This window comes from Sminthopsis crassicaudata, chromosome X, assembly GCF_048593235.1.
Source record: "Sminthopsis crassicaudata isolate SCR6 chromosome X, ASM4859323v1, whole genome shotgun sequence".
Lineage (NCBI taxonomy): Eukaryota > Metazoa > Chordata > Mammalia > Dasyuromorphia > Dasyuridae > Sminthopsis > Sminthopsis crassicaudata.
The window spans coordinates 26,097,007-26,112,674 of NC_133623.1; the positions used below are offsets into that span (position 1 = coordinate 26,097,007).

Sequence of the window (15,668 nt, forward strand, 5' to 3'; positions counted from 1 at the left end):
AGGAGGTAGCAACTTTGGGAGCCTAGAGTTTCTAATACTACTGATCGTGATCATTGTATTTACCATTAATTATCAATCAGTAGCATCAATTATGTTTTCTAAAAGGGTTTTACTAGGTAGGTATAGAAAAGACAGTGGTTACTTAAAAAATCTTTCCTATATTATTGTCTTATGCACATGGGATAAGAAGTAGGCTTACAAACGACAAAATAGTGAACCACATCTAAAAAGAACACATGGAACTCCTGGTTATTGAGAGTCCTTTTCTCTATTCAGAGAGCCCTCATGAAGTATTCTTCAGGTATAGCTCTCTGCTAGGCTCTAAGGATTGGGATCATTATAAAATCCTGAAGCTGTCTTTTCTTGGTGTGCCTATTAATCCTCAGTGTTACTTTTAGCACTCTATGCAGACATTGCCTAACAGACATAACCCTAACCCCTGAGAAGCCATGCTTGAGAGCAATATATCATTATATACTTCAACAACAATACCATATGATGATCAATTCTGATGGATGTGACTCTCTTCAACAATGAGATGAACCAAATCAGTTCCATTTGTTCAATAATGAATAGAAGCATATACACCCAGCAAAAGAACTCTGGGAAATGCGTGTGCACCACTATATAGCATTTCTAATCCCTCTGTTTTTGTCTGCTTGCATTTTTAATTTCCTTCACAGATGAATTGTTCGTTATTTCAAAGTCCAATTCTTTTTGTACAGCAAAATAACTGTATGAACATGTATACATATATTGTATTTAACTTATACTTTAACATATTTAACATGTATTGGTCAACCTGCCATCTAGGGGAGGAGGTGGAGGGAAGGAGGGGAAAAATTGGAACAAAAGGTTTTGCAATTGTCAATGCTGAAAAATTACCCATGCATATATCTTGTAAATAAAAAGCTGTAATAAAAAATTAATTAATTAAAAAAAAAGAAAATTATCCTGGAGTAATGGAACATAAGGGGAAAGTAGAAATCGAAAACACACCTCAAGCACCTCAAAATTGAAAACACACAGGAATATTATTGCCAAATTTTGAAACCCCCAGATCAAAGAGAAAATTTTGCAAGAACAAGAAAAAAAAACAATTCAAATACACTGGAGCTACAATTAGAGTTGTATAAAACTTATCAACATCCATAATAAAAGACCAAGTCTTGGGATTATATCTATAGACAAGCAAAAGAATTAGGCCTGTGATCAAAAATATCACGTCCAGCAAAATTACCTACATTTTTTAATGAGGAAAAAAATGGACATTCAATGAACTTGCGGATTTTCAGGATTTTCTATCAATGAGACCTGAACTTAACAGAAAATTTAACACATAAGAGCCAGTATTAAAGAACAATGTTAAGGAAGTCAACATGGACAAAATGTTTAAACATGGACAAATTGTTTGTTTTTTCTACATGGGAAATTGTATATCAACAATTGAGTAAACTCAAAAGAAAGCTTGGCAGAGAAAAGGGAAAAACAGTAATCATGTTATACAAATGAGGTGCAGAGGAAGAATAGACACAGAGACATTATAGGGTGGAGGAGGGCTTGTAGTTCTGAAAAACTACTGGCATCAGGAATGAGTTCAATAGGAAACACCACATATATATCACGAAGCGTATAGAACCCTATGAAATTTGTAAAGAAATAAGGGGAAAGGGATGGGAAAGCAAAGGATGAGGAAAGAAGACAAGGAAGGGATCCCTGGATGTGGGGAGATCAAGTAATAATAAGCCAAGTTATAGAGCAGAATTTAAAGAGTCAGCAGGGATAGGAAACAAATGTGTATATGCATGGTATGTGAGTGTGTACCTATTTATGTATGTATATATCTACATATGTATACATAAATATATCTTAACTGCACCTTGCTTGAGGTGATGGTGCGGATGAAAAGTACATATGTATATGTCTATGTGTGCGTGTATATATCCATATGTACTTATCTATCTATCTATATTTATATATTCTTTTTAACTATAGCCTACTTGGGGATGGTGGGGGGAATGAAGGGGGAAAAAAGAATAAAGTAAATACTGTGTCCAGAAAAGAACAAAAGAACAATTTACAAGGAAGTAAATTCGGACACTCATGAACATAATTTCTTCTACTAATATATATACTTTCTTAATTTGGTATTTGTTGTTATATATTTTTAATCCTCCCTGAAGTTCTGCTGGGCACATGATAATCTTCTCTTTTGTTTTATTTGGTTTTGTATTGCTTTTCTGTTTTTCTTTTTGCTTACTCTGCTTCTTCAAATAAAATAAGTTTGGGAAAATTCTGCTGGAATGTGTAATTCAAAACTGCTTTGGTGGTTTATACTTGAGTCACTGGGCATGAATGAATTCTTCAATTAGTCACAAGATATTTCCTGCAGTGTCATCTTTCTTTATCCAATGATCTATAACCTCTGTTAAGCTATTTAAGTTAATTAAGAACTTATTAATACCTATTTTATAATCAATTGACTTACTCAGGAAGACTGCACTTTCTGTATTACATTAACTGCAGATAACTTTCATTTCAGCATTATTGGGCAGAAAGGAATGAAGCAAACTTCATAAAACAGTTTCCAATAAGGACATCTAGGTGGCAAATTGGATCGAACACTGTCTACAGTCAGGAAGACCTATTTTCAAAGCTGATTTCAGACACTTATTAGCCTTGAGACCCTGGGAAGTCACTTAACCTTCCTCATCTGTAAAAGGAGCTGTAGAAGAAAATGACAAAGCATTTCAGTATCTCTGCCAAGAAAAATCATAAAATGCGGTCATAGAGAGTCATACATGACTGAGATGGAGTCAAGAACAACAACTATCCTTTGTCCTTCATTTTCATCACAGGTGATGTCTTACTTTTCTGTGGATTTAAGTGAGGCAGAATTGTACAAGTTCCAGTCATGAAGATTTAGCGGTTATTAAGAAATTACAATATATTAGGCCTTATGCTAAGTGCTAGGAATACAAATAGAATTTTTTTAAAAGGCAGTCTTTGCTGTCAAATAGCTTGCCTTTCTAATGGCGTAAGATAATAGCAGAAGGGAATTGAAGGTAGGAAGATGAAGCAGTCTGAAAAGTCAAGAGCAGAGTCAAGTTGGAATTAAGTATAGTTGGTGTTAATGCCTCCTCAAATAGAGGTTCTGGGAAGGAACTCACCAATACGAGTGGTGGGGCTACTAGAGCCAGTAGTCTACTAGGGCTGAGCTGGAAAAGTAATCTTTATCCTTATCTTAATCCCCCTATCCTTAAGGGATCATCCTTAATCAGAATATTTTTCTTCCTAATACAGATGTGTATAGAGAGACAAAAACCTATTTTAGAATAAACAAAAGGAATGTAGTTGTGTGTGCTTATGATCTGATACATTTGGGAAATATCCACTTACTTAAATGGTATAACTTGACAGCAAATACCTATATTTTTCTATATAGTCCTTTGAAAGGATGGTCCAGAGGAAGAATAATATAAAAGGTGACCACAAAGGTAATTGGAGAAGCAAGAACCAGTTTCTTAAGGAAATGTAGAGAATGACTTACCTGTGATGAGGACTGATATTGTATGGCTGGCTCATAAGGAGGTGGAAGAGACACCCATAATATCTTCTCCCTCTCCTCTCCAACCTCTTCCAAAGGAGACTTTAATTCTTGTTAGAGGAGAAAGCAAGAAGTTGGGACTGGTGGCCACTCTGATCTCCTCAGAAGGAGGGGAAACAAGACTAGAATTTTATCTATCTCCTCCCTTAAATATTATTAGTCTAGGGGATATGATCAGGTTTAATCTAACTTCTTTTTTTTAAGCCATATTTAGTTCATTTTCTCATTTGAATTATATATTTTTGAAAAGATTTACTTTCATCTGAATTACAACTGAACTTCTGTGATCCTATTAAGCAATTTCACTATGAAATTATTTTGTCAGAAAATTTGTAAAGCTTTTTATTTTCAAAATATGCAGTTTTCAACATTTACCTCTGCAAATCCCTGCATTCCAAATTTTTTTCTCCCTTCTTTTCACCCCCCTTCCCTAGATGGTAAGTAATTCAATATATGTCAAACATGTACAATTTTAAGGCAGAAATTAAAGAAACTGTATGATATGGTTATTTGATGGTTACTTTGTTAGCAGCTTCTACTGCTCTAACTTGTCTACAAGGCAAGATAGATCATCAAATACAAATGTATTTAATTAGCATTTATCCACATATGTACAGGGCTTATTTCTTTTCTTGGTCTTTGTATGAATGAGTGAAGCACTTATTAAACAATTACTATCTGCAAAACTTCATGTTAATCTCTAGGAATACAAACCGAAACTGGTTCTCAAAGAGTTCAGATTCTAATATGGAATATATTCAACACATATAGAAGGTTTCCGCTGCAAGTCAGATATTCTGAATTCTAATCACTTTGTCTCATTTTTATTGGGGAGCAAGGAGGACCCGGGGCTTGATATCCAAGGCTTGATCCCTTTCTCACCTAATACCAATTCTATAATGAATAACTAATGCCAAAAAAAAAAAAACCCAAAAACAAAACCTCACTTCTCCAAATTAATAGCAATATAGAAATCAAAGAAGGCATAAGAAAGAGGATTTATACCAGACAATGCAGAATGAAGGAATTGTCACTGGGAAAGAGATAACTCAATTCAAGCAAAAAAAGTCATGGATCTCACTCAAGGGGAAGTTCCCCCAAGTGATAATAAGCTGGAGATAGGAACATGATAGAGACTGCTTACTTTTACTCATGTCTTTCCAGAGTCAATTTCTTCATCAGGGGCTGAAGTAAAGTTGACCTTGTCTATTTTCTTCCTTAGTCAGAAGCACTGAAGCAACTTGAAGAGTCCTTGAAGAGCACTAGCAAAGGCTGGGGCTGTGTTTGTGCTCTCTCACCAGCTCCGCCCTGTCCTGATCTCTATAACGATTTTACTTGGTGATCTCATCAGCTCCCATGGATTCAGTGACCTCTCTGTGGCTGATTCTCACATCTGGCCCTAATGTCTAGACTTGCTTCTTAGATATCTTGATTCAGAAATCCAATAGACATCTTATATTCAACATGTCCAAAACTCATTATTTTCTCCCACAAAGCCTCCTCTCTTAACTGTCTAGGCACCATCATTTTGCCAATCACCTAGGCTTAAAATCTAGATGTTATGTTATTCCTAATTCCTCACTTCCCATATCCAATTTGTTGCAAAGTCCTATCCATTATATCCTGACAACATATCTCATATATGATCCCTTCTCTGCTCTGCTACTGCCAGCATTAGTCTCCTTGCCACAAGTCTCTCCCCACTCCCATCCATCCTCTACTCAGCTGTCAAATCTATCTAAAGCATAGATCTGATTATATCATACACCCCCTTCCCCAATAAATCCCAAAGCCTCCCTATAACCTGCAAAATTAAATATAAAATGCTCTGGTGTTTAAAGACCTTTATAAATCACCGTCTACTCCAACTTTCTTTGAGTCTTACACTGTACTCCCTGCTATGTACTATAAGCCAGTGACACTGGCCCCCTTGTTATTCCTTGAGCAAAACACTCTTATCTCCTGACTCTAGATATTTACACTGTCTCCATTTCTCTGGAATTCTCTCCCTCTTTATCTCTGCTTCCTTCTTTGGCTTTCTTCAAGTCACAAAAATCCCTCCTTCTATGAGAAGCTTTTCCAAATTCCCTTGAATGACAGAACATTGTCTTTGTTTGTATATTATCTCCCTCCATTATACTCTGTTGAGAGCAAGTTTTTTTTGTTTTTTGTTTTGTTGTTGTTGTTGTTGTTGTTGTTGTTGACCTTCTTTGTATCCCTAGACTTATTACAATGCCTGGAACATAGTAGGTGCTTGCTAGATGCTGTTTGATTCATTTTCACAGGCTTTAATATCTATGCTAAAGATTTTTCTAACGACCTGTCCTCAGAGGTTTTCAGCCTCAGATTCTATGCTCTTTGTCTGAAGTGCTGTTGTGGAGAGAGCCAAAACTGTACTGATTGAGTCCACTAGAAATTCCTGCTACTTAACCTCATAGGAGCTCTCACTGCCATTCAACAATCTTGTAATTCATTTCAAGTTGCCTCTCTATCATATTCCCCACAGCAGCTGCTTCAAATAGCCACTCTCTTCAAGTCCCTAAACTCATCCTTGCCCTGTACAATAACACAAGATGTACTTGACTGAGATGCTTGAGATCTTTTGATCCATGGGCAGGCACTTAACTTCTCTGTAAAATGGGGATAATAATAGCTGTAGTACCAACTCTCATTTCAGTCTGCTAATTTCCAGGGCTTACTGGAGACTCAAATAAGATAATAGCTGAAATGTGCTTTGTAAAACTTTAAAGTGCATTTATAAATCTCATCTATCGCCTATTTAAAAAATTCTTTGAATCCTCCATTTTTTCCCTTCTGCTCCACAACTATTCTAATCTAAATCCTGTCAATTTTACCCTGTAATATGTTCTGGGTCCATCCCTTCTTTCCCATTTCCACTTCCTAGTTAAGCCCCGCCTTATGGCTCTACGGGATTATAAATAAGCTCCTAAAATGTCTTCCAGCCTCCATTTTCTACATCTTCCAATTCGAAGTATGCACGCCTGTCGAATTCCTTTTCCTAATGCACAACCCCCATTCCTTCATGCCAGTGCTGAAAGACCTATGGTTCCCTAATTGGCTGAGAAGTCTAAAGTTATCTTGGCGTTTGGGCTTCTACCCAATTTGGCTCTAATATGCTTTTTTCAGTATTTTCTCCCTTCTCTCTCCATACTCTCCAGGAAAACTGCACTGCTTGCAATCCATCCCCTGGTTTCTTCCCTTTCCCATCCTGTGACTAGCCCATCTTACTGTCGCCATAGTTAGAGTACGGACTTCCCGGCCACCCCTCCCCCTCCTCTCAGATGCAGAAGAGCTTTCGCCTCCCTCTCTAGTTCCCGCTCCCCCCAATCCCCTGATGGAGTCATCATTTCGCATTACATCTATTCGCAGGCATGTGCCATCTTCTCGTCTAGATTTTAAGTTTTTGGTGGACGTAGACCTTGCCTACCCCATTTGTCTTTGTGTGTCCTCCCCTTGGCACCACACACCTCGGGCCTTGGGCTGATTGAATGCTATAGGGAAAAGAATGTTGTTGGCCTAAACACATCACACAGTAAAGGGAGGGGACGGCAATGGACCGTCAGGATGAAACCAAGACACGTCATTACTACTTTCAGGCCACAGTGGACTGCCTAGGATCCTTTGGAAAATGGGTGGGGCAACCCAATGACATGGCCAGCCCTAGCAACAGGCCCCAAAAGATGGTAAATTGTGAGAGCCAATAGGAACCTATCCCGGGCAAGGCGCTAGCCAATGGTTGACGGAAGAGGGCGAGGAGGGAGGACGCGCCAATTCTCCTGCCCTAGCCTCGGCCCAACAAAATGGCGGCGGCGGCGGCGGCGGCGGCGCTTTGTTTCCGCGGCTCCTGCAGCGGCCTCTGAGCTGTGGGGCGGGAGGCGGGGCGGCGACCGCGGCGGGGACGGTGACGACGACGGCGACGATCACAAGCAGTCCTGCGCCTTTGGAGCCTCTCCCGGGTCCGGCCGGGAGTAAGAGCGGCGCCCTGCGGTCGCATAAGCCGGCGCGGCAAAGGGGAGACATGACCATTGAGTCCCTGAGGTAGAAAACCGCCCGGGCCCCGCGGGCCTCGGCGTGAAGCGCCCAGGGCGTCTTGACGGGATCGGGGGCGGGGGCGGGCGCGGGCCAGGCAGGGTGAGAAGCTGGCGGGCGCGCGAGGGGGGGGGGGGAAGCGAAAAAAGGGGGGAGGGCTAGCGTTCGTTGGAGGAGGGGGAGGAGGGAGAAAGGGAAAGGGGGAGGAGGAAAGTAGTTCCGGGGGCGGGGTGGTGTGTGTGTGTGGGGGTGGTTAGTGGTCTGGCCCCTGCACTGCCTGTGGGATGCGGAGCTTGAAGTGAGAAAAAATCGGCGCTTAAGTGTAGCGGTGCTCAGGCGCGCTAGGGGCAAAGCCCCCGGAACGTGCGCAGAGCCTAGCACTTCCGGACCGGAGCTGAGCTGGGGCCTCACGGGCGCCGCGCTCTCTCCTCACCCACAAGGCGAGGGCAGCCGCTCTGCGGGCTTCTTCTGCTCGCGGCGGCTCTATCCTGGCCGAGATATTGAAAGCGACCCCCGGGTTGTCCAGATTCGAGCAAGGTGATGTTTGCTTAGACTTTTATTCCCGGGGGACAGCCAGAAGGTTTTAGTTGGGGAATTTTGGTCAAACCCACGCTCTGATGGTTGGGCCATTCCCCGATGTTTACCCATTCCCTCTACCTCATCGGTAGCCCCAATTCCCTCGCCCTAACTCCCGAACTGTTATTTTCCTCAGGTCGGGGCAGGTTTCATTGTAGGAGGGAAAACATCTGTGGGCTAGCTGCCTCCTTTTACTCGCTCGTGTTTACCATTGTGAAGAAGTTGGGGCTTTTTCCCTATGCCGCTGACCATTGGCCCGCAGTTCAAAAAGTTGAACCAAAGTGGGCTCACGTTGATGAAAAATTTCGTCCAGTTTTCTGGGTAATTCTTATTATCGATGGTTTTTTTCCCCCCTCATCCCTTTAAATAGTGGGAGCTGTGATTGGAACCTTTAGCTCATATTTGTTAAATCTACAAAGTTGTTGAGGTGGTAGTGTGCCCCTCCCCCGTTAACTCCACCCTTCCCTGCGCCCAAAAGTTGTACGTTTTCTAAATTTATATTTGAAGTTAGTGTTAATTTTTAAAAATTAGCTAGAAGGTATAACTGAAAAGGAAGCTTTTTAAAAATTTTAACGGGCCTTTAATGAGATAGGATATTCGGCTTTTTTCACGTTCTGAAGAGAATGCTAAGATTTGGAGAGAGTTTACATATGGGCTGAAGGGTGAAGGGTGGGGTACGGAGGGCGGGCATTTCTTTGAATTGGTCTTAATATTCATAAACACCGACTAGATGTTATAATTCGGTACTAAGTGTATAATAACTTGTTTGGTTATTGGGCACCGCTTATGCTCACATGCATGTTATGTGCCTTACAGGTAAATGTGGAGTCCAGTTTTTGCAGAAAATTGAGGAACAAGTGCCATAATGGCTGCTCTAAAACCTAAGTAAGCAAGCCCTTTTTTTTCTTGGGCCATCTTTTTTGCTAGCCAGTTAACACTTGTTTTCTAGAATTTAAACGTAAGGTTCACTTAATCTCAGAACCAGTTTTTATTACAATCCTGTGGGTGTTTGCAGTGTCCTTTCAGCCGGTGAGTCTTACAGAAGTAATAATTTTTGGTGATTGTATTGCTGCCAATTGTTATAGGGTCATGATTCCTTGGCTCACTGTCATGTCCTATGCCTTTTGTGCCTAGAGACCATTTGTACTCAAGAGTTTGAAGTATACTTTCCCGAATGAAAATATAAGGTGTGTGTTCATTTACTCGACAAGAACTAGAAGCAGTCCTCTACTCAAAACATCTTCTGTGGCTTCCTGCTGCCTCTAGGATAAAATTCAAGCTACTTTGGCTGGTATTTAAAGCCCTCCACAATATGGCTTCCACCTATATTTCCAATGCTATTTCATGATTCCCCTTCATGGAAACCTGTTAGTTTTCTACTACATCTTCTGCCTCTATGCCTTTGTATAGAAGGTCTGCATTTCTGGAATGCAGTCCCTTTTTATTTCCTTCTCCATAGCATATGATTTAAGTATTTGTTGAATTGACTATAGGCAATGCTGTTTTAATATGAAAAGTATGGTCATGGGAGTTATGGAGTAAAACCCCAGGTGGGCAAGACCAATATGATTTGAAGTTTCTAAATCTGTGATATATGGATAATAATGTTGGTACTGTCTACCTCACTGGGTTATTGTGGGGGGAAATGACTATAAACCTTAAAGTGTGCAGAAATAAGTGGTTTTTTGAAGTAGAGGTATAGAACTCTTGGCAGATTTCCAAAATAATTTTAAACCTTAAAGCATAGTAAGGAGAGGTCCAGTGGGGCTTTTTAGCTGACTAATTTTAGAACACCAAATGTTCTTAGATTTATGGTAAGCTCTAGATTTGGGGGCAAATGTCTTGGATAATTTTATTAATACATAATTTACATTTTAAGTGAAGAGTTAACACTTTTTTTCTTCCTGAACTGGGATACTAACTAGTACCACAATTTACTGGTGCTTATTCTCCTTTGTTTTCCTCTATGCTCAAATGATGCATAAGTAAGTATCCCAACTGAGAGAGAAGTGAATAATTTAGCTAATTCACAGATTGTCTCTTTGAATATTTAGTACTTTGGTACAATGGAAAAAAACTCTGCATTTGGGTGTCAGAATTCCTGGGTTCTAATCCCAGCTTTATTTACTTCCTAAGTGGCCTTGGGCTGGTCTCTGAAAGGGCTTTTTTTTTTTTTTTTTCTTTTTCTTTTTAGATGACACTAATTTGTTTACTTAGATTTTTGGCCACAAAAGGCATACATACTTTTAAGTTGACTATATCTTTATTCTTTTAAGATTAATTGAAATTATAAATATTTTGTTGGTGGAAGACTTTATAAAAACCTGTTAATTTTAATCTGTTGTAATTGATGACTATTTAAAAATTGAGCTTAAGCAAGGTTTGACATAACCACACATATATTGAGGGACTATCTTGAGAAACACCTGCTAAAGGTAATGGTTGACAAACACTTGCATGTCTATTCTAATAACTTTTTAATGAGAGGCTAATCACATTTATTAATTATGTTTAGTACATTGTGCTAATAAAATGAACAGAAAATATTAAATAGAAACTGGCAATTGGCCTGGGAAAGTACTTATTACATAGGTTAGTGGTAGGGGACACTCATGCCCTTGGATTTTCATTATAATCTTTTGGTGATCTCTCATATTAATAAACTTATTAAATTTATGATTGACCATCAGCTTTCTAAGAAGGTTTTTTTTTTTTTTTTTTTTTTTTAAAGAAGGGGGGAAATGTTTTCTGATCTCCAGAATGGGGGGGGGGGGAAGATACATAAATAGTATCTAGGAAATTAAAAAGTAATTTTTGTTGCTTAGTTTAATCTAGCATCATTTAGGTTCCAAATAATTATTGGAAATGAAAAATAATATCTTAACTGAGATTTTTAGTATGTAGCTCAATATATGTGCATATTTATCTGAATTTCATATTCTGATTGCATTTTGTATTTGCAATTGAAATTGACACTAATGATGATGAATATTGAAGAAAACCAATATGTAGACTATCACACTGGGGGAGGGGGAAGGTGAGGAGAACTGGGATATTTGTCTGATTTGTGGATGCAAGCCATCTCTTTGAGACTGTCTTCTTTTCCTTTGGGCCAGTCTTCAAAGTTTGATTTACTCTACTATACTAAGCAATAGTTAAATTAAAGTAGCTATAGTTATCATAAAAATATATAGTTATGTATAGCCTACACTCTGGACTCTGGGAAGTGTGTGGATTATTATTTCTTGATCCATCCTTGATTTTCTGTCTTCAGATTGGTAGGTAGAAATCCGCTTTGAGGACATTTTTTTCTTATTTATTACCCAAAATTCTTTTACATTTGTTACTGTTTATTGACTACTGATAGAGTGCTAGCTTAGATTCAGAATTAAGAATACTTAGAAGCCAGCTAAGTATTTTTTTGTCCCAACTCATGGTCAAAACCGTTTTTATTGTTAACTTTTTGGATGTGATGACCTTGCTCCAGCACAACATGTGCCCTTGTGAATGAGGCTTGATTTATTTTAAGTTCTCTCCAGAAGTACTTCCGGCAGTGCTGCTTTATTGTTTGCAGATTTTGCAGAATTTAGCTCAATTATTTTGAACAACTGTGATTGTTGAATATCCACCCTGGATCCTCTATTTTTGGTACCTCTGAAGTCGTGAGTTGACTTTGAGCTGATTCCATTTGGCTTTTGAGATTCAATAGAATGAGAAAGAAATTAGTTAGAATGAAGACAAGAGGGGGCAGCTAGGTGGCAAAGTGGATAGAGCACCAGACTTGAATTCAGGAGGACCGGAGTTCAAATCTGGTCTCAGACATTTAACACTTCCTAGCTGTGTGACCCTGGGCAAGTAACTTAACTCCAGCCTAAGGGGGGGGGGGGGGAAGAATGACGACAAGAATTTTAGAATACTCCTTTGAATGTGATTTTTTTCATATTGGTTTGTACTGTAGCTTTTCTGATGGAAAGGCAGTTCATTGTCTTTCTGCTTAAAAAAAATAAATACTTGGCTGCCTTAAAAGGTTTTTTTTTTTGTTGGGTTTTTTTTTTTCCTCCAGTAATATTAATACAGATTAGTTCTACCTGACAAATTTCCCAAACTGGTTAAATTCTACTTAATTCAAGCAGTATTCATAGAATCATGACAGTCCTGAAAGGACCCTCCAGATTAATCTCATTTAATTTTATTGAAATTAAGCTCCTTGAGGTCAGGGACCGTTTGCTTTTTTAAGTTTTGTTTAACTTTATATCTTTCTCATTCCCTTTTCTTTCTGTCCCACCATCACCCTCCTAATGCTACAATAATTTACTTTTACTTTTTTCTTTCTTTAAACTAAAAACAAAAGATATAATAAACACAAAAACACAATTTTAGAATTTATGAAGATTAACTACATAAAAATAGTCACTTTTTTCTTAGAAAGGTACCATTCACTAAGTGTTTTCTACATGAATAGTTTTAAAATTGCATTGTTAAAAACTGGAAAACTGGTTTTGTTTTAAAAAACTGGAAAAATACTTTGGTGTGTATCTTGAGCTGATTTTAAAAAATTCTCTAAAACAATTTTAGGGGCTTGTAAACATTTCTTAATAAATGCTTGCTGATTGCTAATAAGAGTGAGAAGTAATATGACATCATGATTAGTGATTCATCCTCAGTTAAGACCTGGGTTCAATTCTAGTCTCTGACTGAATTACCCTTTGCCAGTATTTGATTTAGCAACTTGCTAAATCTAGAAGTTACAGAAGAGTGCCTATGTTTTATGCTAATGGAAGGGTTTTCCTTACCAGGATCTCCCTATTCAGGTAAAAACAAACTGGGTCCAAAAAATTATTACTAACATAAATTGAGGGGTCAGTTGCTGGTTTTTGTTAAATCAGAGAAGGAAGACCTCAGATGCTTAAATGCCTAAATGCAGGCTAAAGTATCATGCAATAATTCCTGACTATTAAGATAAGAAAATCACACAAGAGACATGAGAATAGAAAGGGGACAAAAAAGATGACACCAGAACCCTATGTTCTCCCCTCAATATCACAGTGAAAAGTTGATAAGCTATTCCTGTTAAACTAATTTAAACATCTCCCTCAAGCCTGTATTCTAACATTCCTGTTTCTATTGGTAGGACTGTCATTCTCCTAACATATAGGATCAAGAATTTCAGAATTGGAAGGTACTTATGTAGCCTAATCCAAACCAGAAAAGAAGCTCCACTATGATAACATCCAACAAGTGGACCTTTAGTCTCTTCCTGGAGAACTGTGAGGTAGACTATATCATCTTCTGAGGCAGTTTATTTTATTTATGCATGATTTAAAATCTTTTTAGAAAATATGATATATTTTTATTTTTCAAAGTACAGGCAAAGATAGTTTTCAACATTTATCCCTGCAAAACCTTGTGTTCCAAATTTTTCTCCTTCCCTCCCTACTCTCCCCCTCTGCTTGACAGCAAGTAATCCATTATAGGTTAAACATGTATAATTCTTCTAAGCATTTCCACATTTATCATGCTGCTCAAGAAAAGTCAGATCAAAAGGGGGAAAAAGGAGAAAAAAAAAAACAGAAAAAAGTGAAAAAATTATGCAGTAATCCACATTCAGTCTCCTTAGTCCTCTCTTTGGATGTGGATGGCTCTTTCCATCACAAGTCTATTGGAATTGCCTTGAATCACCTCATTGTTGAAAAGAGCCAAGTTTTAAATCTAAGGAAATTTTTTCTGACATTAAACCTAAATTTTCCACTTTGCTTTACTCTTTTCTCCTGGCTCTCCCCTCTGGAGCCAATCTGGAGAAATCTAATAATCCTTCCATTTGTTAGTTCTTTTTTGATACTTGAACAAATCATATAGTTTTGCCCCAGTCTTCTCCAAGCTAAACATCCACAGTTCCTTTAACCCCACCCTGTTCATATTTCAGGGACTTTAGTTTTTTCACTATCTTGATTGTTCTCCTGGAGGCTCTTCATCTTATTAATATCCTTTATAAAAAGTAGTATATGATGCTGAACAAATTACTCTGGGTGTAGTCTGACCAGGGTGAAGTTCAGTGGGATTCAAAATTGCTTATTCCTAGAAGCTGTACCTCACATGCAAGGTCTTCCCATTAGCTTTTTAGACTGCTATATTATACTGACTCTTAATCTGTCAGTCTGCTAAAACTCTCAGATCTTTTCCATGTAAACTATCTAATCAAACCTCTCCCCATTTTGTACTTTTAAAGTTGATTTTTTTTTTTTAATCTAATTTTAAGACTTGACATTTTCCCATCAAATTTCAGGTTGAGCCTGTGGTAGTCCTACAAATTCTTTCTTGATCCTTATACTATATTGGAGCTTTGTGTCATCTATAATTTTGATGAAATTATTAAATAGCAAAGTACCAAGCACTCTACTGCTCTTGATGCTAAACTGATATTAAACCTAATAACTACTATACTTTTGTAGTGTTACCCTGAGTTACATAGACTCTTGGAGTCATTTTTTAAAATAGAAATTTTTTATTGATATGCTATTTATTTTAAATTGCCTGCATTTTCCCCATATGGCTTCCCTTTTTTCCTCCCAGAGAACCATCTTTTTTTTTTTTTTTTTTTAAATTAATAGTTTTTGTTTACCAGATATATGCATGGGTAATTTTACAACATTGACAATTGTCAAACCTTTTGTTCTAATTCCCCCCCCTTCCCCCTGCCAGATGACAGGTTGACCAATACATGGAGAACCATTTCTTAAAATAAAGAATGTGAAAGAAGAAGAAAAAAAATCTCTTTGGATTGTTGCAGTTGCATATATTCTATGCTTATTTTATAAGTTAATGTGTCTTTTTGGAGTCCTTCAAATGTCAATTCTCATAATGACACCAAAAAATAAACACAAAAAAACAAGTAACAGATTTAGTGTAATCCTAAATTATCACATTAAATAGAATAGTAGCAAAATGCATTCAAAGGAACCAGAGGTCTAGATTCTCAAGAAAGATAATGAGAAAAAGTGAAAGAATCTCAAAAGTCAAATCATTATTGTTTTCCTTTGTTTCATTTTATTTATATATAATTTTATTTTTCCAGTTATATTTTAATTCCAGTTAAATTTGTTTTTAAAATTTTAGAGTTCCAGATTCCCCCTTCCCATTGAGAAGACACATATGAAAACATTTCCATAGACATCTTGTTATAGAAGAAAATAAATCTTCTCCCCCTCCCCAAAGAAATTAAAAAAAAAACAAACAAACAAGTCCATCCTGAGGCATTGTATTGCTGAAGATAGCAAAATCATTTACAGTTGATAATCTCACAACATTGCTGTTACTTTGCACATAGTACATTTCATTTTTCATAAGCTAGGGGGTGGAGGGGACCTTGCAAGTTTTTCTGAGAACATATTGTAATTTTTTAAAAAATTAAATTTTTACTTATTTTTTCTGTTTCTCA

At 37.8% G+C, this 15,668-nt stretch overlaps 1 protein-coding gene across 25 annotated transcripts in view; it reads left to right on the plus strand.

Annotated features, from left to right (window-relative positions):
- Positions 1-7,405: 7,405 nt before the first annotated feature.
- ATRX (ATRX chromatin remodeler) overlaps positions 7,406-15,668 on the plus strand; it is a 164,757-nt gene continuing 156,494 nt past the window's right edge. For 12 of the 25 annotated variants that reach the window (XR_012483909.1, XM_074277163.1, XM_074277171.1 and 9 more), the window contains exons 1-3: positions 7,441-7,666; positions 8,370-8,554; positions 9,050-9,118. Coding sequence is in view for 7 of the 25 variants with exons in the window: in XM_074277166.1 (XP_074133267.1) it covers positions 9,099-9,118 (20 nt within the window). In the remaining 18 variants the exon portion in view is untranslated. Of the gene's footprint in view, positions 7,667-7,957; positions 8,195-8,369; positions 8,555-9,049; positions 9,119-15,668 lie in introns of those variants that run through there. The other 13 variants (XM_074277186.1, XM_074277187.1, XM_074277175.1 and 10 more) reach the window with 9 other exon arrangements.